The sequence below is a fragment of the Rana temporaria genome, chromosome 8 (assembly GCF_905171775.1).
Source record: "Rana temporaria chromosome 8, aRanTem1.1, whole genome shotgun sequence".
NCBI lineage: Eukaryota > Metazoa > Chordata > Amphibia > Anura > Ranidae > Rana > Rana temporaria.
The window spans coordinates 35,429,780-35,446,832 of record NC_053496.1 but is presented as its reverse complement, the minus strand read 5'-3'; the positions used below and the strand labels follow the sequence as shown (position 1 = coordinate 35,446,832).

At 45.0% G+C, this 17,053-nt stretch overlaps 1 protein-coding gene across 2 annotated transcripts in view; it reads right to left on the bottom strand.

Moving 5' to 3' along the window:
* Positions 1-394: 394 nt before the first annotated feature.
* The window catches only part of CCDC186 (coiled-coil domain containing 186), a 114,198-nt gene continuing 97,539 nt past the window's right edge, over positions 395-17,053 (bottom strand). For both annotated transcript variants that reach the window (XM_040361568.1, XM_040361569.1), the window contains 2 exons: positions 6,216-6,435; positions 395-1,448 (listed from right to left, as the gene is read on the bottom strand). In XM_040361568.1, the coding sequence (XP_040217502.1) occupies positions 1,374-1,448; positions 6,216-6,435 (295 nt within the window). In that variant the 3' untranslated portion in view covers positions 395-1,373. The remainder of the gene's footprint in view (positions 1,449-6,215; positions 6,436-17,053) is intronic.

Here is a 17,053-nt window from a genome sequence, read left to right as displayed (position 1 = left end):
GAGTTTCCATAAATCTGTTATTTTCTGGACTGGTTACCTTTCATTAGGGGGGGAACAGAAGATCGAATTTCCAATCGGTTGACTGCCAAGCACTTATACAAGCTTCCCATTCAGGCTTATTCCAGCAGACTGCTAGGGGTACTGCCGCAAAGCAACCGAATCAGATGATCTTACACTGCTGTGGCTACTGAATACTGAGATCTGGTTGGTTGCTTGCTGGGGATTGGGAGGGTGGACCCTTAGGGCTAGTTCACACCAGGTGCAGTTCTGTGTGCTTTTTTTTCTGTACAAAATGCATGCACAGTGTTTTTCATGTATTTCAATGGCTCTAGTTCGCATCATGCAGTCAGTTTCTGCACCAAAAACTGACTGCATGGTGTGAACTAGAGCCATTGGGATACATTTTTAGTGCAGAAAAAATGCGCACGGAACTGTACGGAACTGTGTCTGGTGTGAACTGGCCCTTAGGCTTATTCCAGCAGCTTGTTAGGGACGTTGACCCAAAGTAATCATTCAAAGGATCTTTAAATGTTCTGGCTACTGGCCCATGATTGTTTTTTTTTGGGTGGCGGGTCAACATCTTTTAGGAGTTTTTCAGACATTTTGTAGGGGCATTGAACCAAAGCAACCAATCAAAAGATCTTTCACTGTTCTGGCTACCGAATACTGGGACCCGCTGGGGGTTACTGGCCTCACCACTGCACTTTTGCATCTTCTGAAGTCTACATTTATAAAGCCAGCTACAGTCTTAATGTACAATCAGGATAAAAAGAGAACTGCAGTGAGAAATTGCCATTAACCACCTTTTGTAGGAAATTCCGATTGCTTCACCGTTTTCTAAACCACTGACCTGGAGCAAGTGTGCAGATCAGAAGCTGCGATTTCACTTTCGTTTTCGCAGCATTTTTCTGAGTCACGCTCAAAAGATACTAAAGCCACGACAGTCAGACAACAAGCATTTCTTAGAAGGAAGTCAGGAGTATCAGCTGCCAAGCATCCCATTCTGGCCTGCTGGGACTTGATATTGTGGACTAACCCCCAAAAGTGGCAAGTACTTCGTAGTTGATAGAGAAAAGTCATGTGACCCGTCTCACCCTTTGGAAGAAGACGTTTACAGAAACACATTAAAATCACAGAATGTGATAACCTGAATAGAAGTGACGGGCCTTCATCCCTGGAATTTTCCCCATCAGTTCTGCCGGTATCTAGTGCAATCGCATATATAGATCACAGATCTTCCTATTGGACAGTCTGATTGAGTTCCTGGCGCTTCAGATGCTGAAGTTCCAGGCGTGGAGTTCTAAATGATTGAAGGAAAGTGCTGAGTAGTCAATTAGACCATTGTCCGGGCAGAATCGCCAATGCGGTGTCTGCTACACGCGGCTCTCCAAGTCGTGTTTCTGTTTAATCAGTCGCTCAATCTCCGTTCCCAGAGTCTGAAGATTATCCTATACAGTAAAGAGATGAGAATTCACTGTCAGATCTATTTATCAAAGTGTGACTGCAGCTAAAACAAAAAAAAAATGTGATAACATTGTGTGCATAGTTTTGGATAGACTTCGGTCTGTTTCCCTCTGGGCAGATTCACCCTCTATACATGTCATGATGATCGCTGTCACCCCAAAATCCAAAGATTTACAATTGTCACCAGAACAAGAGGTGAGGGGAAATTTTCCAATGGGGACATTTGTTTAGGTGACAACTGATTATAATAGCAGCTTTCCTCTCACTTTTGAGAGATTTCTGTACCCTGGTTGATGTGCACTAGTAGCCAATGAACCACTACCCCCGAAGGAGCTGCTGGTTTGTTTTGGGTGGCACGTTACCTCTCTATCGCCGCCGTCTAGGGTACTTGATGACAGTTGCAGTAAATGGAATATCTTTTCTGTGCTTTTATTACCCAGCCGGGTAAAAACGATTAAACAGTAGAAGGGTGAAGGGATAGCAAATAGGAGACAGCAGATCCAAGCAGGGCTGGACTGGGACAGAAATTTGGCCCTGGACTTCATCCAGACTGGCCCACTTTGACAGGTCTCTCCCATGGTGGCCGGACAACTCCCGCACCCCCCCCCCTGGCCACCCAAGCCCCCTCACTAGCCACTAGCCGTTCTACTTTATACTGGTACTCTTATAGGCAGTACCAGTGGTGAAACTAGACATTATTTCACGCGGGGCAAATAATCAGTTTGGTGCCCCCCCTTATGGGACAAGATAAGGCAGAAGTGAGAAACTCCCAGACCATAGCTGTTGAGTCAGCCTTCTGTCCCCTCCCCCCATGCTCCTCTGTTGTCCCCCCTGCTCCTCTGGTCCTCCCCCTGCTTCTTTGTTCCCCCCAGGTGAGCGCATCGGGAAGGGAGAGACAGAGGAGCGGAGGGGGGCGGCAGTCCGCTGTCACTGAAGCCGGCCCACTGAGCCATCGGCCCACCGGGAAACTCCCTGTAGTCCCAATGGCCAGTCCATCCCTGGATCCAAGTATAACTGAATACGGGAAACAGTCCCGCTTCCAACAATACTTTACTTCGCCACTCCAGCCGCAGTGGGTATAGTGCATCTGGACAGGCCTCTCTCACCAACCTGGCAGCCAGAGTGTCACTCGAACTTAGGATTAAGTCTCTGCCACAGACCCTCCTACAAGATTGGAGACAATTACTGTCCAGAATCCTCTCAGTAGATTCAGCACCCGGATCTCCTTCAGGTAGTTTTTTTTGTAGAATTAGCAACTGACAGGCGACCAACATCCAGCCTGTCAGAACTCAGGTGGTCTCCCGACGAATGCACAGGCCTCTCCTGGAACACCAGGCTCGTGCTCGGTATCCTTCGGACAGACTCCTCATTGGTCAGCTTCCTCCAATTGGATGGACAGCTCGAGACCCCCTCAAAATCGGGGACCCAGTCGACTACTGGACCCTTACAGTGGATCAATTGCTCCGGGCCAACGTGGTCCCAGAACCAGGAACACTGCTACCCACGCACCCTGGCCAGGAGGGCCATATGCGGGGGTGTCGTGGAGGGGCTACCCCAATGGTGTGCGCCACACGAGGAAGAACGCAAGGTAATGGTGCCTGCCCTTTATACCCCTCCCCAGCATGCACAGAGGGGAAGCCAACCCCTGACTGGCTGCCAAGGAGTGGTACTCAGGACACTTAAGCACACTGCTGCCACCTGCTGTCCGGGGTTGACAGGAGTCCCCGAACAAAAGGACAGCCCACAGTACAGCCAAGCTAGAGCAGAGACCCAAATTTAACCGATCAAACTAATTCAGAGCTATTTCTTTGAATTCTCCCCCTAAATTTAACATAGCACCGGCTCTGAAAACAGCCATGCACTACACCGAAAAGGAGAAAGAAGGCAGGTCAGTTGCAGGCAGGAGGTAAGGCAATAGAGTTTGCAGGCAGGACAGTGGTCAGTTTGCAGAAGATGGAGAAGTGGGCAGAGTTTGAACTCAGGGGGGAGGGCAGTGGTCAGAGGCAGAGCTTGCAGGCAGGACGTAGGGCAATGAACAGAGTCTGCAGGGCACAGTTTGCAGGCAGGAAACAGGGCAGTAGGTACAGGCAGGAGAGTGGGCAGAGTTTCCATGCAGGAGGCAGGATCGATGGACAGAGTTGGCAGGCAGGAGGCAGGGCAGTGACTAGAGTTTCCAGGCGGAGCAGTGGGCAGAGTTTGATGGCAGTGGTTAGGGGCAGAGCTTTCAGGCAGGAGGTAGGGCAAAGAACAGAGTCTGCAGGGCACAGTTTGCAGGCAGAAAGCAGGGAAGTGGGTACAGGCAGGAGTGGGCAGTTTCCATGCAGGACCTAGGTCAATGGGCAGAAGGCAGGGCAATGCTTCCTGGCATAGGGCAGGGCACAGTGTCTCTGAGTAAGAGGCAGGGCAGAGTTTTCAGGAAGGAGAAAGGACAGAGTAAGGATTTTCAAAAAGCAGGCAGGATAGGAGGAGGAGGAGTTTGCAGAACTACAGCCTCAGAATAGATGGAGGTAATGCAATACATGCCTTAAAGTGGTTGTAAACCCCACTTTATGACTTTTATCTACAGTTAAGCCTATAATAAGGCTTACCTGTAGGTATAAAGAATATCTCCTAAACCTGTACGGTTTAGGAGATATTCCCCCCGCAATGCGCCGCTGATTGAAGCGGCGCATGCGCAGCGGAGATCCTCGACTAAAGGACCGGCAGCCGCTGGACCTTGCCGAATTGAAGTCTCCCGCGCGCATGCGCGGGAGTGACATCATCGCCACTCCAGCCAATCACAGCGCTGGAGCGGCGATACCTGGAAGACACGCCGAGTCAAGATGATATGTGTAGCGCCTGGTTACTTCCAAGTACCGGTGCTATTGAAATTTAGGAGGGTGATCAGAGTATTAGTAGACTCTGATCCAAACTGTTATGTTTAAAACAAGGTCTCCGCCTTGGCTGTGCTGTGGGCTCATTCTGTTGTGCTGGGGTGTTCTTCCCACCCCAGTGCAGTAGATGGCAGCAGTGGAGTCAAGGTTTGGGTGCTTTTCCCCAGCGGCCAATCAGGAGGTTTGAGCCTCGCTGTGCATGCTGGGGGAGGGTATTTATGGGGCAGACGCCATTGATCTGGGTCTTCTTCGTCCAGTGTGGCACCCACCTTTGGGGTGACCACATCACGGCGCCCCGGCGTTATGGCCAACCTGGCCGGGGTGTGCGTGCCACGTGGTGTTCCTGGTTCCGGGACCATGTTGGTCCGGAACATTTGAGGAGCGAGGGAGACCCAGTGGTCGACTGGGTTCCCACCTTTTGAAGATGGCGATCCAAAAGGATTTTGACAAACCTCCGGGGATCAAGGTAGCCGGACACTGAAGGATTGATCACCTGTCAGTTGGTACCTGGGCGACATTAAGAAGGAGATCCAGGCGTAATTCACCAAGAGGTGTCTCCCTGACGTCCATTATAGGAGGGTCTGTGGCAGAGACTTTTCCTCAAGTTCATTCAGGAGGGCCCGTGGCAGAGACTTTATCCTATTAAGGTTTGAGTGATACTCCGGCTGCCAGGTCAGTGAGAGAGGCCTGTCCGGGTACACTAAACCCACTCAGGCAGGAGTGGTATGGAAAGTGAATAGGACTGTTCCAAATACTACGCCTGAATCTGCTGTTCTTCCTGCAAACTCTATCCCTTTCATCACCAGTTCATTGTTTTTACCCGGCTGGGTAATAAAGAGCACAGCAAAGACACTTGTTACGGACATTATTTTACTATTGCTATATGCACCATTCACCCCTAGGAATTCGGCCACGAGGTAAATGTGCCACCCAAAACAACCAGCAACTCCTCCGGGGGTAATGCTACATATATATATATATATATATATATATATATATATATATATATATATATATATATATATATATATATATATATATATATATATATATATATATATATACACACACACACACACACACACACACACACACACACACACACACACACATATATATATATATATTTTTTTTAATTATTATTATTATTATTAGATCTATACACAAATGTCTGTCTTTCTTCGCTTCATTTACAATCACTTTTAGGCTGATATCTGTACCACACACTTCAAACTGAGATGAAGGAGTCAACAATCACCCAAGTCTGACATCCGTTGTCCTGTAAACTGTCTGCCTCATGTCATCTCCCAGCTCCTGAGATTTAATATCATGATGATGATCCAAGCATTGTAGTTATGCAGAATGTTAACAGTCACACAGCTCTGCAAATGTCATACTGCTCTGTAGTCAGGAGCTAGAAGTTGTCATGGCAGCTACTGTCTAGCATTAGGTTACCGCTGATCATTGATTCTCAAGATGAAGCGTTAGGCTCAGAAAAAGTAGAGGTTCACGAGGGGTTAAATATAAAATGTCCTAAAAGTCCTGTGTCCATGGTGCTTTGTTCACTTTAATCTATGGGAATGCAAAATCCATATGAAACAGGTCAAATGAGTTAGGAGAAGGTCAACTGCAGGTAAAGTACACCCGTCAATGAATTCTGATGATCTCAAAAGCACTTCCACTGATGTAATTGACAAGATCAAAGCACAAAGACAAAGGACCTATGCTGGCTCCATGGATACTTTAAAAATACAATATTTGGGTTCCTGCATAAGCCCCATAGTGATTGGATGTTGATAAGGTGTGGCAGCAGCCATATTGCTGACTAAGAAGAAGTTGTATGTGGGTGACACGAGTTGGGAAGAGTTTAGCTCTCACCTTGAGTGTGATGTTCTTCAGCAGCGTGTCCTCCAGCACGGCCTGCAGCTTCCGGTTAATCTCCAGGGACAGATCCATTGTAAGTCCGCTGTCCGCTGAATGGGAGGTGTACAGAGACGCCATGATCCCGCCACGTCGACTCAAATTCGCTTTGTTAAAGTCTGATGCTTCCGATGACAAGGTCCCAGCTTCTTCCCGCAAAACGTAACTCTGGATGATTCTGCAATGGCAACAACAGTCATCAGGGAGACCGTAACTCATTAAATAACAAAATCCCAATAAAAAACACAGTGTAGACTGGGAAAAGCCGATTTCTGATTGGTTGGTCTGGGTTACGTTATATCTGGGCTCTGTGGACGATAGCCACTAGAGATCTCGCATTACTGTCTAAAATCTGCCTACCTACATTTCACATCCAGTTTTGCAATGCAGTTATGGAGTCTGCTGAACCCAATCCCACCTTACAAGTCCCCCGAGACCTGTGGAATCTGCCATTGTCCAATATGAAATATTTAGCAGCCAAGGAAATGGCACCCATTGTGGTCGCTAGGTCTAGAAATTACCCTTTGCAGCTATAAAACAGCTTCAACTCTTCTGGGAAAGCTGTCCACAAGGTTTAGGAGTATGTCCATGGGAATTTTTGACCATTCTTTCAAAAGCGCATTTGTGAGGTCAGGCACTGATGCTGGATGAGAAGGCCTGGCTCACAATCTCCACTCTAATTCATCCCAAAGGTGTTCCATCAGGTTGAGGTCAGGACTGTGCAGGCCAGTCAAGTTCCTCCACCTCGGTGGAGGAGGAATTAAAGTGTGGGGTTGGACCTGGCCCCTTAGTTTAAGTGAAGGATCAAAAAGGATCATTCTCTTGGACTAGAGAAATGCCTCACTCTAATAGATAACTGGATGACAAACAGTTATCTTAAACTCAATGGTTCGAAAACAGAACTTCTCCTGTTTCACGCTAACCGGAAAAATCACCCCGCGTCAACATGGACTCCCCCACCCATTCTGGGTAAAACCATCACCCCTAGCACCAAAGTCAAAAGTCTCTGAGTCATTTTCGATACCTACATGACAATGGATGCACAAATAGGGTCAGTAGTCAGCAGATCCCACCATCTGCTGCGCCTACTACGCAGACTTACTCCCTTTATCCCGAAAGAGGACATAGCAGTCGTGGTGGGAACAATCATCAATTCCAGACTCGACTACGCAAATGCCCTCTATCTAGGACTCCCCAAATACCAAATCACTCATCTGCAAGTCGTTCAAAATACGGCCACTCGATTAGTGACTGGCAAAAAACCATGGGAATCAATCTCACCTTCACTGAGATCCCTTCATTGGTTGCCAGTAAAAGACAGAATCACTTTCAAGGCACTCTGTCTAATACAAAAGTGTATTCAAGGCAACGCCCCCCAATATCTATGCGAAAAAAAAAAACCCATAACCCCAATCGCATTCTGCGATGCACCAATCAAAACCTCCTCCAGATACCCAAGGCCAGATACAAGTCCAAAGGAGATCGAAGATTTGCAGTCCAGGGACCTCGCCTGTGGAATGCACTACCAACCAGCATCCGACTGGAGTCGGACCACTTGGCCTTCAGGAGAAAGATTAAAACCCATCTCTTCTGAGGTCAAGGGGTTCCTTACCCATGAAATGGATACAGCGCCCAGAGGCGAATTAGTTTGCATGTGTTGCGCTTTACAAGTCTCTCACTCACTCAAGGGACCTTGCTTTGTGCACTGGTGTGCAGTCATGTTGGGACAGGAAGGGGCCATCCCCAAACTGTTCACACAAAGTGGGGAGCATGAAATTGTACAAAATTTCTTGGTTAGGGATGAGCCGAACACCCCCCTGTTCGGTTTGCATCAGAACCTTCGAACGGACCAACGTTCGCGCAAACTTTAGAACCCTATTGAAGTCTATGGGACTCCAACGTTTGAAATCAAAAGTGCTAAATTTTAAAGGCTAACATGCAAGTTATTGTCCTAAAATGTGTTTGGGTCTTGCCCCAGGGGACATGTATCAATGCAAAAAAAAGTTTTAAAAACTGACGTTTTTTTCAGGAGCAGCGATTTTAATGATGCTTAAAATGGGAAAAAATAGAAAAATTCCTTTAAATATCGTACCTGCTGGGTGTCTATAGTATGCCTGTAAAGTGGCACGTGTTTAGAACTGTCTCTGCATAAAATGAGATTACTATAGGAAAAAAGTAATTTAAAACGGCTTGCAGCTTTAATGTAATGTCTGGTCCTTCAATATGGATGAAAATCATTGAGAAAAATAGCATGGGTCCCCCCCCCCCCCCTCCCCCCAGGTCATTATCAGCCCATTTGGCCTTATATACTTTGAACAGCAGTATACAGGCGGTGCAAACAAAACAGGGACTGTAGGTTTGTTGTTAAGTAGAATCTGTTTGTAATTTTGAACTGGTACTTTTTTTAAAGTATAGCTCCAGCCAAATCTATTTTTAAGCTTTTTGGAAAACAGAGAAGGGTTATTACCCTTGTAACATTTGTTTTGCTGTCTGTGCGCATCTGTTCAGAAGATTGCACTTAACTTTCTGTCCCAATGACAAATGTTTTTTTGAATATTTTTTTTTTTTTAGTGAAACAAGGATTGGTGATAAAGCATCAGTGGACAGGAGACACCTCGTACAGAAGAGAATTTCCCTTCCATGGGGTAGATTTCCGCTCACTTCCTGTTGTCTCCTTCCGTTTGCAAGTAGGAGTCGTTTGTAAGTTGGATGTTTGAAAGTAAGGGCCTGCCGTTTATACTCTGCAGAAATATTGGCTATTCTGGATCGGCTGCAAAAGGCTATGAATGTGGTTTTCAGGAGCACTCTACCAAGTGTTCGGCATGTTGCGGCTCAACACGGCCAGCTGCCAAAAAAAAAAAAGGGAGGAGCGTGTCCCACGGCCACGTGCTGATGAGGATGCACCGTGTCCACGACCAGCAGCACCGTTGCCTCTAGACGCAGAGCCTGCTTGCCCTTTATCGGCTCGTGACTCTCTGCCTCTACTTGTTGTCCTTCCAGACATACTAATGGCCTTGCAGGGAGATGTAGCTGCACAAATACTGACAATACTTGCTGAACAGTCACTGTCTGTGGTATTAATATGAGAACAACAGCAATTGTATTCACGTGGATTTAGGTGCACACTGTGCAGAGGACACAGTACACCAAGTGAAAATACTGCAGCTAGCACAATCACCTGCCTGGCTGCCTGTCAGTATATTAGGAAGAGCGGATCTAGCTAAACTCAATACAGTGTATAAATATACCTGGGATGCCTATATATCATCTACACACCAACTCTACCTGACTATCCTGCCTGCTCTATCTAACTCAAAATAAATGACACCCTCTGACTTAACCACCGCAACACACTACACAAGGTCGCCACAGAGGCGGCCTTATATATAGTGTGGGGCGTGTGCTAAACACCCTGAGCCATAATTGGCCAAAGCCACCCTGGCTTTGGCCAATTATGGCTCTCCATTTTTTGCGTGCTGTGATTGGCCAAATCATGCGGGTCATAGTGCATGCTTTGACGCAGTGAATTATGGGCCGTGACACGCTACTCGAATTTTGCGCGAACGGCCCATAGCGTTCGTAATTCGACGAACGGTCGAACATACGATGTTCGAGTCGAACACGAAGCTCAACCCTAGTCTTGGTATGCTGACGCTTTAAGAGTTCTCTTCACTGGAACTAAGGGGCCAAGCCCAACCCCTGAAAAGCAACCACACCCCATAATCCCCCCTCAACCAAATGATTTTGACCAGTGTACAAAGTAAGATCCATAGAGACATGGATGAGCAAGTTTGGAGTGGAGTAACTTGACTGGCCTTGACTTGTCTCGTCCACATCAGTGTCTGACCTTACAAATGTGCTTCTGGAAGAATGGTCAAACATCCCCATAGACACACTCCTAAACCTTGTGGACAGCCTTCCCAGAGGAGTTGAAGCTGTTGTAGCTGCAAAGGGTGGGCCAACTCAATATTGAACCCTACGGACCATGACACACACACACGCTGCACGATTCTGGCTAAAATGAAAATCTCAATTATTTTTCTTAGAATAAAGATCACTATTCTCACAATTCTCGTGGTGTATCATCATCTTTCACAAAAAATTTGGCTCACTTTACTTTTTATTTAACTCATTAAAGTGTATTTTTCCCCAAAAAATTGTGTTTGAAAGACCACTGCGCAAATAGTGCGACGTAAAATATTGCATCAACCACCATTTCATTCTCTAGAGTCTCTGCCAAAATAGAGATTATATTATATATATATATTATATATATATATATATATATATATATTATATATTATATATTCTCTATCTATCTTTATTACACACACACACACACACACATTTTTTTTTGACAGCTATCAGCTGTGAGCAGAGAACTCACTCTGAATCGAGGAAATGCTGTATTAAGATCGTGAGGGGGGGTTAAATCAAGATCGCGATTTTTTAACGTTTAATCATGCATCTCTAACACACACACTAGATACATACATATGTACACACCACACACAGTAGAAAGACCCAGCAACACTGAAATCCTTAAAGTGTAAATTTATTGGTTACATCAAAGTGACAGTATACACACACATACAAATTAAATCAGACTGGAGAAAAAGACTGGACAGCCGCACCACGAAATTCTTAAAATGTTGCCCTTAATAGTAAAAAATGGAAACAGCACTACAAATCACAGCAGACAGTGGGGTGGATAGCTGACGCGTTTCACACTGGGGTATCAGCACTTAGTCATAGCTATGACTTTACACTTCCTTAGCGAACTGGTAGAGGTACAATGTACCCCACTACCAATTCACATGGGGGGGGGGCAGGATCTAGGGGTCCCCTTTGTTAAAGAGGTCTTCCAGATTCCAATAAGCCCCCCGCAGACCCCCACAACCACCAGGCAAGGTTGTGGGGATGAGGCCCTTATCCCCCCATCAACATGGGGACATCCTCCCCATGTTGAGGGCATGTGGCCTGGAACGGTTCAGGAGGGGGGGTGCTCTCTCGTCCCCCCCTCTTTTCTGTGGCCGGCCAGGTTACGTGCTCGGATAAGGGGTCGAATGGATATTTGGGGGGAACCACACATCATTTTTTTTTTAATTGGACGGCAGGGTTCCCCTTAATATCAATTCCAGACCTAAAGGGCCTGGTAATTGAATTTGGGGGGACCCCCACGCTTTTTTTTTTTAAATGAATGAATTCTCTCTGAATTGCCGGGAGCCGACAATTCATTATAGCCGCAAGTGATTTTTAAATGACTTTTTTCCTTCAGAAATGACACTTTGTGCAGAGACAGTTCTAAGCATGGGAAACATGCGCTATTTCACAGGCAAACTTTACACCCCCCCCACCCAGGTACGGAATTTAAAGGAATATTTCACTTTTATTGTTTCACTTTAAGCATTATTAAATTCACTGCTCCCGAAAAAACTGCAGGTTTTTTTAAACTTTTTTTTGCATCGATACATGTCCCCTGGGGCAGGACTCGGGTCGCCAAACACTTTTTAGGACAGTAACTTGCATATTAGCCTTTAAAATTAGCACTTTAGATTTCAAACGTTCGAGTCCCTTAGACTTTAATGGGGTTCTAAAGTTCACACAAACTTTTGGTGTGTTCGCAGGTTCTGGTGCGAACCGAACGGGGGGGTGGGGGTGTTTGGCTCATCCCTATGCTTGCATACTTCGATGTGCCGCGTGAGTTGCTGAATGTTGTACCTTTATTAAATGTAACCATATTGCTACACTTGGAGGCGCCTCTCTTCTCTTTTATATTCTGTAGCTCCTGCTGGATTTTACTTCTAATCCCCTTGTGGAAGCTTCCATTTGTGGATGGAAATGTTATGGTTACAATCTATCCCATGGCTATAATCTTTTTATATGGGACTATAAACTGAAGGACCTATGAATAAATGGTTGTGGAACGAATCATTTGAGTTTCCATTATTTCTTTTGGGGAAATTTGCTTTCGGAATGAATTATACTTGCAATCCAAGGTTTTACTGTATTGTTATTTTTCATTCTTTGGAGGTTATATGTGTCTTGTTTGGATGTGAAAGCGTGGGAGTCTCATCAGGAAGGATTATTTGAGGACGCACTAATAATTCAGTAAGTGCTTAGTGTGATCGATGCTCATATACATGCACAAGGGACCTGAAACTGGGTGTAAAGGGATACACGAACATATAACACACACACACACTTTTGTGAGTAATACAATTGTGAGTTGGTGAATCAAGTTGTTACAGTATCACACTAAGTGAGTTTATTACATTTTTTGGGAGCTTCAAAAATATTGTATTGAGATGTGAAGGTAAGGAATCCATCTGGATTCTGCTGGTACAGCCTTGAAGTGGACAATGTTATTGCCCCTAGTGTGCCAATTTGTGCATTAATAATTATAATTATATGTGTGTATATATAGATATATTCTATATCTATATACACACACACATTTTTTTTTTTTTTATAATATTACACATACATATACAGTTTTTCTGATAAGTTTACATACCCTGGCAAAATGTGTTTTGATTTCTTGGCCATTTTGCAGAGAATATGAATGATAACACAAAAACTTTTCTTTTACTCATGGTTAGTGTTTGGCTGAAGTTGTTCGGGATGCAAAGAAAACCCCACAAATACCTTCAGGGAGGTGAAATACAGGACTCTCTGAAAACATGTGGTGTGGCCGTTTCAAGATGTACAATAAGGAGGCACTTGAAGAAAGATGGGCGGCATGGTCGAGTCGCCAGAAGAAAGCCATTACGACGCAAATGTCACAAAGTATCCCGCTTACAATACGCAAACAGCACAGAGACAAGCCTCAAACCTTCTGGCACAAAGTAATTCAGAGTGATGAGACCAAAAAGAATGTAGCTTTTTGGTCACAACCATAAACGCTACATTTGGAAAGGAGTCAACAAGACCCATGATGAAAGATACACCATGCCTACTGTGAAACACGGAGGTGGATCGTTGATGTTTTGGGGATGTGTGAGCTACAAAGGCACAGGAAACTTGGTCGAAATTGATGGCAAGATGAATGCAGTAGGTTATCAATAAATACTGGAGGAACATTTGCATTCTTTAGCCAGGAAGCTGCACATGGGCTGTACTTGGACATTCCAACACGACAATGATCCAAAACACAAGGCCAAGTCGACCTGTCATTGGCTACAGAAGAATGAAGTGAAGGTTCTGGAGTGGCCATCTCAGCCTCCAATATCATTGAGCCACTCTGGGGAGATCTCAAACGTGCAGTTCGGCCCAGGTATGTAAACTTATGAGCACAACTGTATACTGTATTTATATATATGTATCATTATTGCACAAATTAGCACACTAGAGGCAATAACAATGTCCACTTCAAGGCTGTAACAGCAGAATCCAGATGGATGACTTCCCTCCACACCTCAAGACGATATTTTGGAAGCTCCCAAATGTTTATATATATATATTTTTATATATATATATATATATATTTTTATATATATATATATATATATATATATATATATATATATATATATATATATATATATATATATATATTATTAATTATACCCCTGGCTCACAGCCTGAATGCAGGGCTAGTGCAAGGATTTTTGACACCCTGGGCTAAACCTCATTTTGCCGATCCCCTTGGCTCCACCCCTGACTCCGCCCATTTGCCCTGCCCAAGTATACCCTACCTTTTTAATGAAGCGCCCATCAAATACAGCCACACCAGCTCCCATAAAATGCAGCCTACCAGTGCCCAACAATGAATGTTTGCTTGCTCCTAATCCTTTGGGAGTCGGGACACAGACACAGTGCAACGCCGCCGCTGCGCCTCTGACACTATGTGCGAATGGAGCAACGGCTGCCTGCGGATGCGAGACTTATTTGCTTGCTACAGAGAGAAGAGAGTAGGAAAACCAGTGGCCAGGCGTCCCAAGCAGCAGCTCGCCCTAGGCTGCTTCCTAGAGGTAGCACCAGCCCTGCCTGATTGACATAGTCGCTGACTGCCAATCAGACACACCATGTCTGGTGGATGTACAATAAGAAAAGCACAAAAGAGGTACAGGCTGTAGGTGGCCACATTGATTTATAAACTACATAAAGATATGTGGACTTTAACACGCCTTGTATATAGTTTAGGATAAAGTAGTAGATCAGTTTACTATGGGTCAAAAAAAAAAAAAAAAAAAAAAGACCCCAGCAGATTAGCTTGCTTTACAGCTGAAGTTCTGACTCTGCTGCAATGACATAATAAGCTCTACATACACCAAGCTCTTTTTTTTTTTTTAGCACAAATTAAAACTGATCCAATTGAATATGTGAAGAATGAAGATCAGATCGCCACCTGCTGGCTGCAAACAAAAGGACACAATTTTAACATCCAAAAAAGATTTTTCCTAATCCCAACATTTAAAAAGGTAGTTGTGCAATATTTCTCCCCAAGTACAAAAACTAAGATATGCCATAACCACTTGTCACTGGCTATGCATGCTGTTGTGGCAGCCCCATGGGAATTCGATCTATGTTAAAATAATTCTTTATTTAAAAATAAGGGGTATTTTTAAACAAACATTCTATTATAGGGTACCTTCAACTTTTTTTTTTTACAACAAAAAATAAATAAATAAATAAATAAATGACTGGGCCACCTCTCTGGACCCCGCTCTTGTAGCAGCCCCATGACGATTCGATCCTATGGCTGTCAGCACTGGCAGTCGGACTTGCTAACCATTACACCATAACACACTGCCCAAACATAGTTCAGAAATTGATAGTTAAAAGATCACTTACTCTGTCAGATTGCTGCCAATGCGTCTGTTTTTTTCTATAGGGGATATACCCAATCAGTATAACTTGTCAGGGCCGGCCCTACCATGGGACCCGATGGGACCATTGGTCCCAGGCGGCAGGTTCTGCGGGGGGCACATTGACGCCCATAAATACAGTGATCCCGCCCAGACTATGCCCACCCGCTCGGCTCTTCATCCCACTATGTGGATGGCTCGGCGCTGCTGCTATTGGCAGAGCACTCGTTGCACAGCGGTTTAAGCCGCAACCAATTCTCATAGGTGTGAACCCGGCCTCAAAATAGAAAGAGGAAAATTGTTATTTTTTTCCATATTTCTGCTCTTTTTTCGCAAAAAATAAAAAGTCATGAATAAATACCACCAAAAGAAAGCTCTATTTGTGCAAACAAAATGATAAAAATGTCATTTGGGTACAGTGCAGCATGACCGCGCCAATTGTCATTGAAAGTGCGAGAGCGCTGAAAGCTGAAAATTGGTCTGGGAAGAAGGGGGCGAAAGTGCCCAGTATTGATGTGGTTAAAGAAGGAGAAAAAAAACAAAAAAAAAACAAAAAAAAAAAAACACAGCAACATCAGAAACTGCCATACTTTTTCTTTTTGTTTTTTTTTATGGGCGGTCTGTGTCCCGTTGGTAAAATATCCCTTCGCTTTCTCACCTGCAAGAAGTGAGAGGAAATCTCTCCATGGTGAGGAAAACAAAACCCAGATCTCTGTCAGTGGAACAAGTGTCAGCGATTGGAAGATTTCCCCAGGTTCTAACCCAGCCCACACTCCCACTGTGGCCCCATTTATTCCCTTTATATTGGATGTTGGGCTTCCAAGTCTCTGCTGGGTGAGGAGGAGCTGTTATTTCAGTACATGCCTTATCAAATTTAAGAATTAATTTGTTCACAGTGCCTGCAGCTGCTGAGGTCAGGAATGAAGTGATTAAAAGAGCATTTATTGCTTAATAACGAAAAAAAAAAAGACCCAATAGAGTGCTGCAGACTTCAGCGCTTACCATATTCGGCAGTCTGCTTTTCCTTTATAGCTTGTTCTTTTCCTCGTTTCCTTCTCCAAAATCAACCCCTGCTTGCCGTTTTGGGATGTTGCTGTCCCTTGTACAGGGTCCTTTGCAGACACCTGCCTGTGTGGGCCCATAAAATGATAGCCAAGCAGCAAGCCACCTCCGACCTATCTCATGCCTGTGCTGTCCCCTTCTCATGCATGCATGCAACATATACAGGACACGTGCTCCCTTAGCTGGAAGTTCAGGGAAGCCGTGCCCTTTGCCCAGAGCCAGCGAAAGTGATGAGGTAAAGCAGGTAAGCGTTTGCATGCACTGGGGCATGGAAAGGCACTGGAGCGGTTTTTACCCTAATGCTAAAGCCAGGTATGCACAAGTATTTTTTCGTGCAAACCAGCGGTTGCACAAAATAACAATACCTGTCAGCTCCGGTCTGGAGCCGCTGTACTAACCATGTGAGGTTAGTTCAGTGTTCTCCCCGGCTGAGCTGTTGTGTTACGACAGGGGGATGCCCCCCGCCCGCCAGAACACTGATCAGTGTTCTCTGCTATTGGCTGAGAACGCTGATCGGGAGTCAGTTGGCTGCACGGCCAAATCCCAATCCTCCCCCTCCTAGCTCAAATCCAAATAAAAAATCCACCCGCTAAACAAACCCCCCTACAATATCACCTTTTCCAGCACAAACCCCCTAAATTCCCTCTTTTGTCATGTATCATGTTCCGCCATCCCCCCTCCCAACACAATTCCCCTAAATCACCACTCCCATCCACCCCCGCCCCCCCACCCCAAATTTTTCCTCCTAGAACAATTCTTACCCCCTGCTTTTTTTTTTAACCAATAATATGTAGAAGAATACATATCCGCCAAAACTGACGGAAAAAAAGGATTTTTTTATATATATTTTTTGGGAATATTATAGCAAAAAGTCAAAAATATTGCTTCCCCCCCCCCCCCCCCCGAAATTGTCGCTCTATTTTT